The sequence below is a fragment of the Papaver somniferum genome, chromosome 8 (genome assembly GCF_003573695.1).
Source record: "Papaver somniferum cultivar HN1 chromosome 8, ASM357369v1, whole genome shotgun sequence".
Taxonomy (NCBI): Eukaryota; Viridiplantae; Streptophyta; class Magnoliopsida; order Ranunculales; family Papaveraceae; genus Papaver; species Papaver somniferum.
The window spans coordinates 150,129,174-150,145,744 of record NC_039365.1 but is presented as its reverse complement, the minus strand read 5'-3'; the positions used below and the strand labels follow the sequence as shown (position 1 = coordinate 150,145,744).

The 16,571-nt window shown below is 37.2% G+C and overlaps 1 protein-coding gene across 1 annotated transcript; it reads left to right on the top strand.

The window, feature by feature from the left end:
- The first annotated feature begins 11,329 nt into the window (after nt 1-11,329).
- Nucleotides 11,330-15,859, top strand: LOC113303488. Its single transcript, XM_026552524.1, has 5 exons — nt 11,330-11,602; nt 12,891-13,047; nt 13,818-14,990; nt 15,284-15,391; nt 15,561-15,859. The coding sequence occupies exons 1-4, from the start codon at nt 11,536-11,538 to the stop codon at nt 15,378-15,380; spliced, it is 1,494 nt and encodes a 497-aa protein (XP_026408309.1). The 5' UTR covers nt 11,330-11,535; the 3' UTR covers nt 15,381-15,391; nt 15,561-15,859.
- Nucleotides 15,860-16,571: the final 712 nt, after the last annotated feature.

The window sequence follows — 16,571 nt, the reverse complement described above, 5'->3', positions numbered from 1 at the left end:
TAGGTCTCGTTCTAGTCAAAATTTTAGGCTTAGTTTCGCGTTTGGTTTCGTGTTCCTAAGGCGGGCAAGAAGAGAACGGTGATGAAATCCGAACCCTTATCTTGTATGGCCAGTCCTTGCCCTTTACTAGGAATTAAAAGAAACCATATTCAAGTCCTCAACATATATTCACCTTAAGGAATACAGTAAACCCGCTGACAGGGGATTCGCGGGTGTTTCGAAAAACTTACCTCCCGTACCAGACGGGCGAAGAACCGCTGAAGTCGACTAGGGCCACAACTCCTATGTTATGTACGAACCCGAGGGGCCGAGGTGATATCGTAATCATCACCGTCCTTCCCTGCACACAATTTTTATTTAAACCAACCCTTCCTTAGGGTTTAAAAATAATAATGTCCAAATTCCAATGTCCAAGTGTCCAAAAAGAAAAGAAAAAATTACAAAAATAGCAAACCCTAATACAGTTCTCTCTCTCATTTTTTTTATAAAGAAAAATAAACAAACCCTAAAAAAATAAAAAAATATCTAAAAAGAAATTGTCTTCTTCTTCATTCTTTTCGCTCTAATCTTTTGCTCCAAGTCTTTATGCTTTAAGTTCCAGTCTTTACGAAATCACCAAACTCCTTGGCGCAATTCACTTTATGATCCAAAACCTGTAGATAAAAGATAAATACCCAAAAACGTAAAAAAGAACAAAAATAATAAAAACCTAAAAAATAAATAAAAGAAAACTAAGTCTAAAAACCCTAAAAGCAAATCCGCGTCGGCGGCGCCAAAAATTGATGTGATTTGTAGATAGTGGTAAAAGTGGTTCGATTCTCAGACTTGCGAAGGATAAAATATAGACTTAAATTCTAAAACTAAAATAGAAAACAAACTAAAAATTGTCACAAACTCAATCAAAGATGATATCAATATTAAAAGAACACTGAGGCTAAGATTCCACTATTTTCCAAGTTCAAAGTGATTTAATCCCAATATTTATATTTATGCAATTTTCTCGTTCAAGTTGATTCTAACTTATTTCAACTAGTAGATTCTCAAAATAACAAGTGTAAATCCAAAGCATAGAACATCAAAAACCTAAGTCCAAGTATGTTCTATCAAAAGAAATCACAATTGCTTAACAAGGATCATTCAAACAATTTTCAACCAAGGCAAATAATCATAAAATAATTGCAAATAAATAAATAAAATAGAATATACCACTTCTTGTTGGAAAAATAGCTTCCTCTATCGCCTCAGCAATGGGGTTTATCTCCTCATATTAATCACTTGCTCAAAATACATGTTGGTTGCTCAAAAGTTGATTAAAGATGAAAAACTATAACACTGGATGTTTGCAACGATGTATTGGCGTTGCAAGACAAAGGACTGACTGTTACAAAGAAGTCACTGTAGCAGCGTTACAAATTTGAGACAATGTTCTTATTTGCAGCGGATGTTCTTCAGCAGCAGCAGCAGCAGAATACGGTTTCCTGCAACTTGATCAATATGGTTCTGTAGGGTTTCTAACTCCTCTGCGACTGCTCCAATAACTTCGTTTTCTTTCCTGGGACTTAAACACACCTTTTATACTACTCAGAAACCTAAAAATAGCGATTAATTCTCGCTTTTTCTTTACGTGCAAGTCACGGCAATAATCTCTTCTACCGACTTCCCTAGCCAATTCTGAGCTTTCCCGATTGTCTTAAACTCTTCCTTAGATAGAATACTACCTTAGGAAACAATTTCACGCGTTTAGTCTCCCTGAATTACCAAAAATCAACCCAAACAGAAACCCGTGCAAAACTCAAACTCTGTTTCCTTATTTTGGATTATCCAGCCCAATTCGATTGATTCCAGCGCACATACCATGCTTGTTTAGTCGAATCACGTCTAGCCCATCAAATTCAGCGATTGAATCTCACTCAAACATCTTCGAAATCCAAACGAAAATTTGGTTACTCACTGGTTATTTTTCCCGCCAAAAAATATTCGAATTTTGAGAAGAAAGTGACCTCCCCCTATCTTGTGCTGGTCTCCCTTTAGCAACTGCCCTGAAATGGATGCCCCTTAGTAATTGGTCACCCCTTATCCGTTTGAGGGGTCTGAATAGCAAGTGTCCTCCGGGGTTGCCCCGCGCAACTTTTCGAGCAGATTTTTCCAAAAATGTTTATTGGCCAAAAATATCTACACACACATAAAATACCATAATAAGTACAAAAATGAGCACTATCAATATATAGAATCGAGACAAATTAGACACAAAAATGTGTCTATCATGGACGAGATTCGTATTGATGCTTACGATAGTGCGAAGGAGTATAAGAAAAAAATGAAACTTGTGCATGATAGAAATATTTTAAGTAAGTCATTTTCTCCAGGTCAAAAAGTTCTTCTGTATGATACCCGCTTGCATCTTTTCCCTAGGAAGTTACGTTCTCGGTGGACGGGTCCTTTTATTGTTCGCACTGTCTTTCCTCATGGAGCTGTTGAGATCGAGACACCATATGGTAGTAGTTCTTTGAAGGTTAACGGTCAGAGATTAAAACCCTTTTTAGAGCCCTTTCCAACAGGTGATGTTGAGGAGGTCCCTCTGGAGGACCCTGTTTACCCTTGATTGACCATCGAGGCGATTGTATGTTGTATATTAGTTTTTGATTTCTCTCTTCACCCAGGTACTATCTTTCCGACTTCTCTCTTTACTGATTCCTCATGTTACTTTACTTTTTGGTATTGCTCTTTCATTAGAAACATTGAGGACAATGTTAGATTTAAGTTTGGGGGTGGGGAAGAAACTTTTTGTTATCTTTTAGTTGCAATAAATAAACTCCAGAGCCTAGAAATTTATGTTTATTAAGGTTGGCACTAACCGATCTAAGTGGATGGGAACATTTTGATTGTAGGAATTGAGGAACCAATCTGATTAGATGGAAACATCAAGAAGAGTCTATTCATAAAAGCACAGAACTCAGGTGTTAGAAAAGAAAACATGGTAGTTTTTCCATATCCTCGTGATGGAAACATCGAAAGAATCCTGATCACTTCTTTTTTTTCTTCTTTTTACCATTACTAGGGTGAAATAGAGTGACTGAGATGAAAAAAAAATTGAGACCAGACCACCAGACCAACCGGAATAAATACAATAAAGTCGACCACTGGTACCCTTGTATATGCCAGCTGAGTTGACCTAGAGTTAGGATTATCGACCACGGGTTCCCTTGTATTTGTCAGTGTGTTGATATTAGTCCAGACAAGTATCTCAGTCCATTAGGATAGGTTCACCTTAGTCAACATCATCCACATTTTTCTCTACATCCATCTTCTTAATCTATCCATGTGATTGGTTGACTCCGGTTTATGATGTCCAGAAACTATCTGAGTAGAGCTCTGTTACTTTATATGAATTTTAGTATGCTTGAGTGCAAACTCGTGTACATCAATTGGAATCTCGCATCAGGGTACATCCTCTTGTAGTCAATAAGTATGCCAAATAAGGAGATTCTTTAGTGCCTTCCAAGGTTCTGCATAGATATCTAGGGTCTGGAGTAATGGTTTTGTGGGCACACCTCTGGTAAACCCTCCCGAGATTAACTCGGTTTTATTTATTTTTTATTAGTTTTGCTCGAGGACTAGCAAATAATAAGTTTGGGGGTATTTGATAGACGCATTTATGTGTCTAATTTGTCCTCAATGTTTCGTATTGTTGGTACTCGTTTTCGTCCTTATTATGGTGTTTTGTGTATTTTTAGGTATTTTTAGAAAATAAATATTGTTGGAAAAATCGGCTCGAAAAATCACTTGGAACACCCCCGGAGGACACTTGCTATACGGAGCACAGATTTGGTTAAGGGGCACCTCAATTACTAAGTGGCACCCCAAAAAGGCAGCTGCTATTCGCACCCCACAACTGGTTAGGGGGACACCATCTTCTTCATTTGAAACTTAAAAATTGGCGGGAAAAATGTGGCAGCTCTCTGAGAATGTTTCGATCGAAATTTGAAGATGTTCTAGGTGGACTAAAGGGATGAAACTTCATGGGTAGTTGTGATATGTCATAAAAGAGATGGTATGGGTGTTTGTTTCGATCAAATTTGGATGGAAAATCCGTGACAAGGAATCAGGGCAGCCCGTGCATGAGAAGAACAGTTCACGGGTTTTAGAAGATTTATGCGTGTTCTGCTCGTGTATGATGACTCTAGCAACACTCTGGACCGTGAAGAAGATAAATGAGGATATTTTGCAGCTGTAGAAACACGTGAGAAGCTAAAACAGGGAAGAAAATATTCCTAGAATATTTTTCTTCACTGCCGAGTTTAATGAAAATTTGTGAGAGTTATGGCGTGATATTTTGCTGTTGTTGAGTATATATAGGGTGAGGGAATAATAGAGAAGGGAGACGGAGAGATTGGGAGAGAAAAAGAGCACCACAGAGCGAAAAATCAAATTTGCAGAGCTGCCATTTTTGCTGCTGCAAAACTGAAGAATACGAAGAACGGACCTGCACCAGCCGTCGTTTTTGAACAGTGACAGCAACTCATTTTGTGGGTCGCAGTTTACAGGCAGACTTAAAAACGCAACAACAACAGTAGGGCTCTTTGTAACGATTTTTGCAACAGTTATAAGCGTTGCAAACCCGATTTTTATTATAATTCTCCCTTATTCATCATTTGTAACCCTTTGAGCATAAATGAAATCAACTTTTGAGCGTGTTTCCAACATGATGAGCGGCTAATTGTCTCGTAACCAAGGCAATGGATGAAGCTATTCACACATGAACAATGGGTAACTATTTCATTTTCTCTAATATTTAATTATAATTCACTCAATCACTGCTTTTGCAGAGTTCTTAAAAGTTTACATAATTTTCTTTATTAGTTGTGATTCAATTAGATAGGTTATGCTTTGGTTATATAATGGGGATACAATTAATTTTTGAGAATATGTTTGATTATTTGTGGATTAAGAAATAAAGGATTAAAAGGATAATTAGAGTTATGAAATATTTGACATCATTCATGTGTAATAGTGGATTCTAGTGTCTTGGTTATTTTCCAATCACTTGAAATCAATTTTGAGTTAAGTTTTCTATATTTTTAAGTTCTATTAAGTCTAGAATTCATTGCCTTCACAAGCCTCAACGAACTCTTTACTACAACATCATTGAAAATATCATCAGTGATGCAGAGAGGAACAAGAATGGTGGTGATCTAGGAATATGAATTTTCTTAATGACTTTATTCTTGAACATGAGCTGATAGACTTGCATCTTAATGGTGGTTCTTTTACTTGGAGCAACAAGCAAGACGACCCTTTGTTTTGCAAGCTCGACATATTTCTTGTGTGCACAACGTTTGATGCTAAATTTAGCGGTGCAACACAAACAACTCTGGTAAGGACTATTTCTGATCACAATGCATTATTTCTGGAGCTATCGTCTAATGTTAAGGTCAACTCAAGCTTTAAGATAGAAAATCATTGGCTTAAACATCCAGATTTTGTTAAGTCAGTGGAGCAGTGGTGGAAATATTTAGTTTTTGTGGGAATTCCGGATTATGTTCTCTTCAGGAAACTTCAAAATTTGAAGTATTTCATTAAGAATTGGAGTAGGTCAGTGTATGGTAATGTGAGAAAGGAGGAGAACGAACTTTCTGAAAAAAGTTAAGTCTTTAAATCTTTAAGAGGAGAGTGTTGCTCTACCTTCTTCGCAAATAGAAGAAAGAGCTAATCTTTTGATGAATCTAAATACTGTTAAGGTTAATAGAGCAAGGATCGCTTTCCAGAAAGCGAAGGTTAGAGGCTTCAAGGAGGGAAGACAAGAACACGAGGTACTTCAATTAGATTGCTAATGCTAAAAGAAGAAGAAATTGTATTACTAAGTTGGAGGTGGCAGGAGTAGATGTTTTCAACCAGGAGATCATTAAAAGGGAGATTCATTCTTCGTTTTTCACTGCTTCTTCTTCGGTTAATCCATCGTTTGATAATATGTCTTTTAAGAGCATAGATGGCACTCAAAAAGTGTGGCTTGAGAGACCTTTTGATGAAGAAGAGGTGCTGGATGCTATAAAGAAGTGTGGTGCCAATAAAGCACCTGGACCAGATGGGTATAACATCGAGTTCTATAAATCTTGTTGGGACTTTATGAAGCAGGATGTTATGGCAGCAGTAAATGCATTTCATAGCAAAGGTAAACTTGACTGGAGGCTGAATATGTCTTTCATTAAGCTCATTCCTAAGAAGAAGGATTTTGCTACGGTAAAAGATTTCATACCATTAAGTCTTATTAGTAGCCTCTATAAGATTATTTCAAAGCTGTTAGCGGAAAGAATCAAAATTGTTATGCCTTGTCTTATCTCTAACTCGCAGGGAGCTTTCATTAAGAATAAGCAAATTTTTGATGGTATTTTAGTTGCTAATGAGTTATTGATAGCAGGCTAAGACAGAAAAAAACCAGGAATACTATGCAAAATAGATATGGAAAAGGCTTTTGACAATGTCAACTGGACATCTCTTTTTAATATTTTGAGAAAGAATGGTTTTGGAGATAAATGGATTCAATGGATCCATTGGTGTGTAACAGGTGCACAGTTTTCTATTCTGGTCAATGGATAAAGCTACAAGTAGAATCAAGCCTTAAAAAGGGATTAGACAAGGTGACCCTTTATCAGCTTTTTTGTTTCTTTTGGTTGTGGAAGTGTTATCAGTTTTGCTCAATGAGGCTGTAATAGAAAACAAAATTGGTGGCTTTCAAGTGGTAGAGGGTGGCACTACTATCTCTCACATACAGTTTGATGATGATACAATTATCTTTCTCAATGCTTCAAAGGAGGAGGTAAGAAGATTGCTGATTATTTTAATGATGTTTGAGATTTTAACATGCCTTAAGCTGAATTTGGATAAGAGTTCTATGACTAGCATTGGTGCTGATGACTTGATAAACGATTTAGCCTTGGAGTTGGGGTGTAAAATTGATGCTCTTCCTATTATTTACTTGGGCATGCCAATTGGTGCCTCAAAAAGAAGTGTATCTATTTGGGATGTGGTTATTGAAAGGATGAAAATGAAGTTGGCTCCATGAAAAAGAAAGTTCTTGAATAAAGAAGGAAGGGTCACTTTAATAAAAAGTTCTCTAGAAAGTATAGCAGTTTACTTCTTGTTTGTTCATTATTTTCCTGTGGCTGTGGAAAAGAAGCTCAATAGTATTATGAGAAAGTTCTTATGGGGAGAGGATGAGACTAATAAGAAAATAAGTTGGGTGGCATGGAAATCATTTGCTAAATCCAAGAGAAAAAGAGGCTTGGGAATCAGGAGTTTACGGCTCATAAATAGATCATTGTTAGCAAAGCGGCATGAAAGATATGTTAAAGAGAAAAATGCTTGGTGGAGAAAGATAGTTTGCGAGAAGACAAAATCCGATGAAGCTTGCTTAGTTCCTTTGAAAAGCAATGATCCAGTTGGAAGGAGTACGTGGTTTGAAATTCAAAAATATAACAAAGATTATTTTTGACTCTGTTAATATCCAGGTGAAGAATGGAAGAAGTGTGCGCTTCTGGCACGACCGGTGGATTGAGAGGATATATCTTAAAGACAAGTATCCAAAAATATACAAGCTTAGTGGTCAGAAATTTGAAAAAGTTGCAAATATGAAGAACGTACATTGGGAGTTTGTTTTTTCCAGAGATCTAAACCCTGCTGAAAGGATTGACTTGCTTGAACTCAAGCATGAATTGAGAAACGTAACGCTGGTGCAGGAAGAGGAGGATGAAGTGGAAGGGGATTGTTCAGCAAAGGCTATTTACAACAAGATAGAAGAAGCTGAGAATGACTGGGATTTTTATGGTGTCGTGAATAACAAGCCTGCACCTCCAAAAGTAGTATTTCTTATATGGGCGAGTATGCATAACTCAGTTCCCACTAGGTTAATGTTGCAGAGAAGAGGTATGAAGATTAATATTAATTTATGTACGCTTTGCAGTTCCGAGATCGAATCTCAAGAGCATATTTTCCTCCATTGTAGATGGGCTAGGGATATTTGGTCAGTATTTCTAGACTCTTTGAAGGTTAAGTGGGTACTACCAATTAATTTGCCCGTGGTGCTCAAAAACTTAAATTTTTAGAAACTTCACAATGAATCAAATTACTAATCACGGGGAAGAAATCATCTACATGTAGTTGAGGTTTTTTAGATTTTGCTGGGAGGTATTTTTGTCCTTTGTAAATGCCATTGTAATTAGGGAACATTATTTAATTACCACTTTTTTCTTCAATATAACCTTTTTTCAACATGGTTTGCAGAACTCATCCCATTAGGGAGGTCCGCCTATATTGTCCAGGTATTTCTCGCTGGGTGGAATTTTGTTACGCCAGGCCTGCTAGACTTTACTATGATCAATATATTTTGTCTTCTGCTCTTGGTGTTCAACAAGGCGACCCACTCGGTCCCCTTTTGTTTGCTCTGACGCTTCATCTTCTTGTGAAGTCCATTGCTTCCCGCTGTGAGCTTGATCTGCATGCCCGGTACCTTGATGCCACTATCGTTGGTGATACGTTGGAGGTAACCAAAGAATTACGTATAATAGAATCCGAAGGACCAATTAGGGGTCTACAACTTAATATTAAGAAGACTGAAGTCTTTTGTCCCCCAGTTGATCCTCGAAGCATTATTGAAGGAGTATTCGCCAATGATATTGGTAGACCTAGTAATGGCGTCAAACTTTTAGCTGGGCCTGTGAGTCTGGACCTGAATTTTATGAGTGACATGATGGTGAGCAGGGTTAACAAGACTGTTCAACTAATGTCTGCCATTAAGAAACTCAAAGACGCTCAAACTAAGATGTTGTTACTTCGCAATTGCACCGGTATGTCCAGATTATATTTTGCAATGCGAACCACCAATCCGGCAGCTCTACAGCAGGCTACTGATCTTTTTGATGACCATTTGCTTAAGTATTTGAGACTTTTAGTCACAGGAGATGGAGCTGGCTTTGGGCCTATGCAACAGAGACTGGCTACCTTGTCTATCAAAGATGGTGGCCTTAATATCTACACTATGGCGGACACTCGCACTTACTGTTATCTTGCCTCTCAAAGTCAGACTACTTCGCTGCAATAGGTGATTCTTGGTAGCTTATTCCCAACAGATACTGGTTCAGCTTTTCAGACGGCTCTTCAGAACTTCATTCATGTATGTGGTTTTCCTTCCAGATATTGCGTCAATGATACTCCCCCCCTCCATGCACTCTCTGACAGTCACTTATTTTGATGCAGTTAAGAAGCAAATCCCTGTCCAATTTTCCTTGTTTACAAGAGATTCTATTCTGTGGCAATGTAACCGGGTCAAACATGCTCAAGATTATCTTATGGACGTTCCCATTAGTGGATTAGATCAATGCATTGGACCCAAACAGTTTAGAGCGGTAGTTTGCTATCGGCTGGGTATCCCCCCGTTTGTCGAGGATGGTTTGTGATCCAGTTGCAATAGACCTATGGATATATTTGGTGATTCACGCTCTCCATTGTGCTAAAGACGTTGGTCTCAAGTTTCTCCATGACCTTGTGCTTGATGTAATTGCCGATATTTGTTATAAGGCTGGTGTGTCTGCGCGTAAAGAAGTTGCTTTGGGATTTTTGTCAGTGAATAACAAGGATTGACGTCCAGCGGGTATTCTTGTCCTTAACTGGGAAAATGGTCAAGATGTGTGTATGGATGTTACAGGTGTCTCACCCTTCACTGGTGAAGGTGCTCGAGCTTTCATCCCAGGCCAAGCAATTTCGAAAGCAATATCGCGTAAACGTACTAAATACTTGGACGAATGTGTCTCTCATGAATACAGTTTGGGTGTTTTAGATTTCACCACTTTGGGGGAGCTTAGTGAGGATTTTGTATGTTTTTTTAAACGTTTGAAGAATTGTTTAGTTAGCAATGATGCTGGTAGTGATTAGGTAGTTTTATTTTTCATAAATTAGGAGTTTCTATTCAAAAAGGTGTTGGAGTCTAGCTTGATGCTAGGTTACCAACCAAATGTAAAAATAAGTATTAAATTTTTATATTAAAAAAAAAAAGAAGAAGTCCTCGTTTCTTTGGTAACCTTTTCAAGTCCCAATACTAATATATCACGACCTCGACGCTATAATTAATTATGTGTATTTTTCTTAGAAAATTTTATTTTAGCGTGCCACAAATCATTTTTGCAGGCTGGATTATTTGGTGGAAACGTTTAGGCCTTAGGGACGGGCCCTTTACGGTCAACAATTTTTCCTGCGGGAGACGTTTTCTTATTTTTTTTCTCGTATGGGGAACATAAATCGATTAATGGATTTACATTCAATTCACTAGTATTTTTCTTTGAATTCTTCCGCTATCTAGATTCTGAATCAAATGTTCTCATTTGTCTTTCCAGTTTCCATCTCTCGTAAATGCAAGACAAAAAGTGTATAAATACAGATTTGTTTTCTGATAAATCGCAGTTTGTATTTCTACAGGCAGGTGTTTCTTCATCCATCAGAAAGTGGCATCTTAGGCATTTCTCTTTGCGCTGTTGACTCCCACACTTTTCCCAAGGGCACAAGATTCAGTACTGCGATTGTTAATCAATTTGATTACGAAGGCCCGGAATCAAAATGTTCGTTTACTAGTTGAAATTAAGAAGTTTTAACATTTCAGTTTTTGAGAGCTATTCGAAACATACAGCCAAGAGGTTGATTTGGGTCGTGAGAATTCCATACGTCTGAATAAACTGAACGACCTAGATAAAGGAAGAGCTACAGTATTGTGGAAGATCGCGGAGGGCTGGTGTGACTGATTCAAAGAAGAATATGAAAGAAGCACAAACTCGGCTGACTAGAGCAATTGACAATCTAAGAGAAAAATTTTGTCCCTTGGTTACGGAGCCATTAGTCGCAATGTACCTGGAAAATGAAGATCAACTTATTTTTAAGGGAATGTTTTAGACTTTTGAAAAGATTGGTTCTCTCTAGGTATTGTGGAAGAAAATCAGAGGACAAATTTATGCTAATTTTCTTAAAGTTTGAATTTCAGTTTGTGTTGTCCTGCTCCTGCTCGATTCTATAGGTCTTTCAGTTGGATTTTTTTTCTTCTTTGGAAGCATGTTTTTCAGATTATTGGCACTAACTCTTAACTGACAGCCATATTCCTTGTCGCATAGCAGCGAGTCTAGCAACCTGCACCGGGGTGACTGGTGTAAGGAGTCACCTAATCACATGGATCTGGTTAGGGTAAAACTAAATAATAGGCCCGCCCAATAACCCAAAGTAAAAGCTAGTAATAAAGGTCTATTATCTTGCCCACTATTCTCAGAGAAGTCCTTTTTAATTTCTTAAAGTTTAAACCCACACCACATTTCCTTCATCAAAGCCGAAGCAAAACCGAGAACATTTAAACCCTATTGTCGTTTGGAGGGATCTTTCCCCCTACTCACTCCCCTTCGTGATCTCCATCTACGGCCTCTTCGTTTTTCTAAGGTGTTTCATGATATCGATCTCTACCCGTTCCCCTTTGATGGTTTTGAAGTTTTGATTTCTAGTCTGGAAGTGATGCAGGCTGCAAGACGACTCTCCTTTTTATCTAAAAACTCTTCTTTTTCTGATTCTAAGAAGAACGGTAAGTTAGAAACTGTAACCATTTCTTTCATTCAATTTCTCATCTGTTCAGTTATTTTTTAGGTTCAGATAAACCCCAACCAGCATATTTTAGGAATTTCTACAACTTCCATTCAAATACACATGAGAATTTTGAAGCGTTCTTGTATTTCTCGCCTTTTATCTATGTTAATGGCTTTGCATGTAATTTTGGTTCTTGACAGAAACATTACTTGAAAACTTAAGATAGGGCTTTTACTAATTTTATAGGAAAAGTGATGAGGAATTTCATTATTTGCCAGCATTTCATTTTTAAAAGTGGAAATTTGAGAAGTAATGTGAAAATTATGGGTAATCAAATCTAAAGAGGGCATGTGTGCCTTGATTACGATGCAATTTATGTTTGTAGTCACTCAACTTTGATATGAAAATTAGTTGTTACAAGAATATGCAATTTGCTATGTGATGGTTCTGTTGACCTACCCACTGTAATGAAATCTGGAGTAATCACTAAGGATTAGTCTAGACTTTTCTTAATTGTATAGAGCTATTTAGAATACAAGAAATAATAATAAAATAAAGTAGCTCTTAGAAATATCTAGGTTGTAGTTGGTTCTTAAGAACCTCTAGATATTCCCTTGCTAGTCAGCTAGACTAATTATGAATAGGGAATGCCTTGCTCATTTGTGTCTCTGTGAGTATCGAGCAAAGTTGAGAGTGGCCAGTTGGTTGTGACTGTAATGCTAAACTAATTGTGAGTGAGTGTGTAATGTTTAGTGTGTCAAATTCTACTTGTGAATATTAAGAGTAAGTTTTTCATAAAAGAATACATACAAACGAAGCTCACTCACACTCTTATCTCTTCGACACAACTTTACTGACTTCTCAGAGAACTCGATCACTCACTCTCGATTCACTCGATGATTGAGTGACTACAAATGGGGAAACCTATTCCTTTTTTATACTAGCCTAGTGACTAGCTAGGGCCTATGCAGAGGTTCTAGAGAACTGTCTATTACTTAATCTGGATAATTCTATAACTACCTTGTACTCTAGATAACTCTAGAGAGTATACATCTTTAGATGATTCTGTGCAGGGAGAATTTCTAGATTTCTCTTCTAAGTCGGTGATGATCTCTAACAGGTTATGTACTGATGTTAGGTTTCTCTAACTTTCCAGCTTTGAAATTTAGTTTACTTTATATATTACTGTTTTCTTGATCAAGACTTTATTTCTTTAGCATAATAGTGTATGTTATTTTGCTTTGCGGCGTGGATCTTGTTAACATTGGTGTACTGGCAATCGGCAGTGTTCTACAAAATAACAACTGCAGTATGTGAATCAAACATCCGATGCAGTAGGGCTTTTGCTGCATCTGCCCCGTCTGGTGCATCAAAACGTGAAAGCAATTGTAAACGGGTACCACTAGATGAAAGGAGAGGGATGGTGGAAGCTTTTGTTGAAAAGTATGTATCTTTACTCTAGCTAGATAAGTTCTAATTGGATCTAGTTTCTTATTGTCAGAATCAACTTACCTTATATTATGTGGGACTTCGATTGTTTCACGTGCATGATTTCATGGGAGCAAGCCTCGAAGAGCATGTATACTGCTTATCGGCAGTTTGAATGATCTATCTATCAGTACTCTCACTGCGTAGATATCACCGCATGTGGGAGCAGCTTTTTTTATGTGAAGTGTGTTGCACTTGTTTGTTGGAAAATTGAACACCTATATTATATATGTTTCATTTTTCTGATCTACAAGAATGAACTTACTTATTATTGTTCAACGAAAGCACTGAATTATAAATGAAAAAACAGTATCCTTCACGTATCTTTTGAATTTAGGGTGAGGTTTCCTTTCGTCAAATTTAGATGAAAACTTTAGCCAACATATATGTATGCCATGCATCTATGACCGAGTCAGATAGCCCTTTTAGTTTAAAGTTAAACATGTGAAACTTGCATGACCAAAATGTGGTAATCGGTACTTGATTCAGTCTTGTTGTCAACGTTTTCAGTATGTCACATGTTGTCCTGGATATTGTTCTTAAGTTTGATACACGAATACCAATAGGCACAAATATGATGGTAATTTTTTCATTCTCCAGAGTTTTTAGCGTTAATTGGAATCTAGTAGTACTAGCAGTTCATTAGTAGTATCATTGTTCTTTGTTTTTCTGTTTCTGGAAAGCGATTGTTTTAACTGAAGCACTTTGCTTGGTGTCTTTCATAGTTACAAGACATTGAATGGAGGAAAATTTCCTACAATTACTGAAATTCGTAAGCAAATGGGAGGTTCTCACTACACTATTAGGAGGTTGGTGCAGGAACTAGACCACAAATCTAAAACCTCCCATGTCAGCGAGGCTGACCAGCAATTATTGCAAACCAAAGTTCCTAAGATAGAAGATCAAGGTTTTACCAAGGTTGAAGAGATCACTAGCACAGAACCAGCAGTGGATCTGAAGAGCCATGAACTGAGCTCAACAGTTAAGGAGGAGCCTTCAACAATCATCATTACAAATGATGTAGAAGCAAAAGTAAAGCCTGAAGTTTGCCATCGTGCTGAGAAACCTTTGACTGGAGAGGCTGCAGAGGTCAAGTCTTCAACCGTAATCATTAGCAGTGATTTAGAGGCAAAAGAAAAGCCACAGATTCCCAATTATGTTGAGAACTCCTTGAGTGGAGAGACTGTAAAACCTTGTGATAGTGCTAAAGAAGCAGCTAAGTCTGAAAGATCTTTGGGTATTAATGGTTTGAAAGAAGAGGTCGTGCATGGTTCAGATGGTTCGGAAGAAAAGGCCAAGTCTTCGACCATAATCATTAGCTGTGATTTAGAAGCAAAAGAAAAGCCACAGATTCCCACTTATGTCGAGAACTCCTTGAGTGGAGAGACTGCAAAACCTTGTGATAGTACTAAAGAAGCAGCTATGTCTGAAAGATCTTTGGGTATTAATGGTTTGAAAGAAGAGGTCGTGCATGGTTCAGATGGTTCGGAAGAAAAGGCCAAGTCTTCGACCATAATCATTAGCTGTGATTTAGAAGCAAAAGAAAAGCCACAGATTCCCACTTATGTCGAGAACTCCTTGAGTGGAGAGACTGCAAAACCTTGTGATAGTACTAAAGAAGCAGCTATGTCTGGAAGATCTTTGGGTATTAATGGCTTGAAAGAAGAGGTCGTGCATGGTTCAGAAGAAAAGGTCAAGTCTTCAACAATCATCATTAGCAATGACGTAGAAGCAAAAGAAAAACCACAGGTTCCCACTTATGTTGAGAACTCCTTGAGTGGAGAGACTGCAAAACCATGTGACACTGGTAAAGAAGCAGCTAACTCTGAAGGCTTGTTGAGTTCAGATGGTTCAACAGGAGTCGCTCAAGAAGACCTGGAAGGAGATGAGCTTTCGAGGTGTTTTTCTGTGACAAATTTTTCTATGTGAACTTTTATCAGCGTTTGGTCCTCTATATCACAAACAAGTTATGTTACTTAGTCTAGTGAAACTACAAGGTAACTGGATGGTGGAGTTAATGAGAAGTCACGCCTTACGAAGAACCTTGTTTATTGATCAAGGATACTATAGCTCCACTCTCCAGCCTTTCCCATGACCAACTTTGCTATTTCCGTCACACGTCATTCTTACACTCTATCATCTCCAGTAGGATTACTGTTTGAATATGTGATATACTATGTATGTTGTGCAGAAACATATTAAGCAAGAAGTCAAAGGAGGTACCAAATATTTGGGGAAAGCTGAGGTCCTTTGCTGGTGATGTCATTAAATTGTGGAGAAAGCTGTAAATTGCTTCAAGGTAATTACTGTGATGGAGAAATATCCTCCTTTTCTTTTGTCTATCATGAATGTCGGAGTATACAATGAAATGGGTAGTACCTTAATTTTGTTCTGTTCCATTTATAATGGTGCTGATATTTTTTTTAAAAGTCTTTTTTGGGTTACTAATGTGTCCTTTTATTAATCAGGTGTATCAGAAGTTACAGAGAACTATCTGCAGGACAATGTCTATAAATTAGGAATAAGTCCCTCAAATATTTGGCGGAACTCGTCAGGCCTAATAGAAAGAAAAAGGAAATTGAGGTAGTAACTTTGTAGGTATCTTTTGTGAAGATTCAACTCTTGATCAGTACTTAGATTATACTAATCAACACTTGATCAACAATGTAGAAAATGATAGTTCAGCGATCCAATATGTAGAAAATATGAAGGCCATTTTTTGAAAATATGTTGAGATGATACTTCAGTCTGAAAAGAAGCCCTACAGTTTTGCTATTGTAGCCCAAAGTTTGATCCTTCTCCAAAGTTTAAACTGTTAATTAAAGCTTTCTTTTGAACCATTTTCTGGGGACCATGGTTTCAATATGGTTTCAATTTTAGGAGGACATTTAGAAGTAAAGTGAAACCCCTTATCCACATATTTTTTAGTTAATGACCAAAATGCCCTTATATTATTTTAATTTTAGTTTTTTTTTTAATAAAAATTTTAATCTTTTTTTCTTCAAAATTTTAATTTTTTATAACTTTTTAATTTTTTATTAGCTTTGGTTCGACATACAAATTTTCAAGTATTTATCTCGCAAACCCTTTAGTGATATGTAAATTCAGAAATATTTTCCCACAAACTCATTGCTTTAATATGTTTTTGATTGAAAAAGTCGATTAGAAATCATCAAATTAGGGTTGAAATGTAAGTTACAGAGTATTGTTTGATTTGGAGTAGTTTAGAAAAATCCTAGTTTTCTAACCGAACTCCCCGAAACATAGAACACCAAGAACACGTCGGTTAGAACGAAAAATTTCCTTGCAAACCGAACTCATAGTTCGGTGCGTTCACCAAATTTTTAAAAATTTTGTACCTAACCAAACTTTAAGTTCGGTCCGTTCGCAATTTTTGTAGAAATTTTTTACTTAACCGAACTCCTATCTGAAAATGCACTGAACATGGTTCGGTTATATTCATAGAAATCTTTGAAAAC

Coding starts and splice junctions, on each gene's coding strand:
- LOC113303488 (XM_026552524.1), top strand. CDS start 11,536: ATGCAGGCTGCAAGACGACTCTCCTTTTTATCTAAAAACTCTTCTTTT. Junction 13,048..13,817: donor GTGGAAGCTTTTGTTGAAAA/GTATGTATCTTT, acceptor TGTCTTTCATAG/TTACAAGACATTGAATGGAG. Junction 14,991..15,283: donor GAAGGAGATGAGCTTTCGAG/GTGTTTTTCTGT, acceptor TATGTTGTGCAG/AAACATATTAAGCAAGAAGT.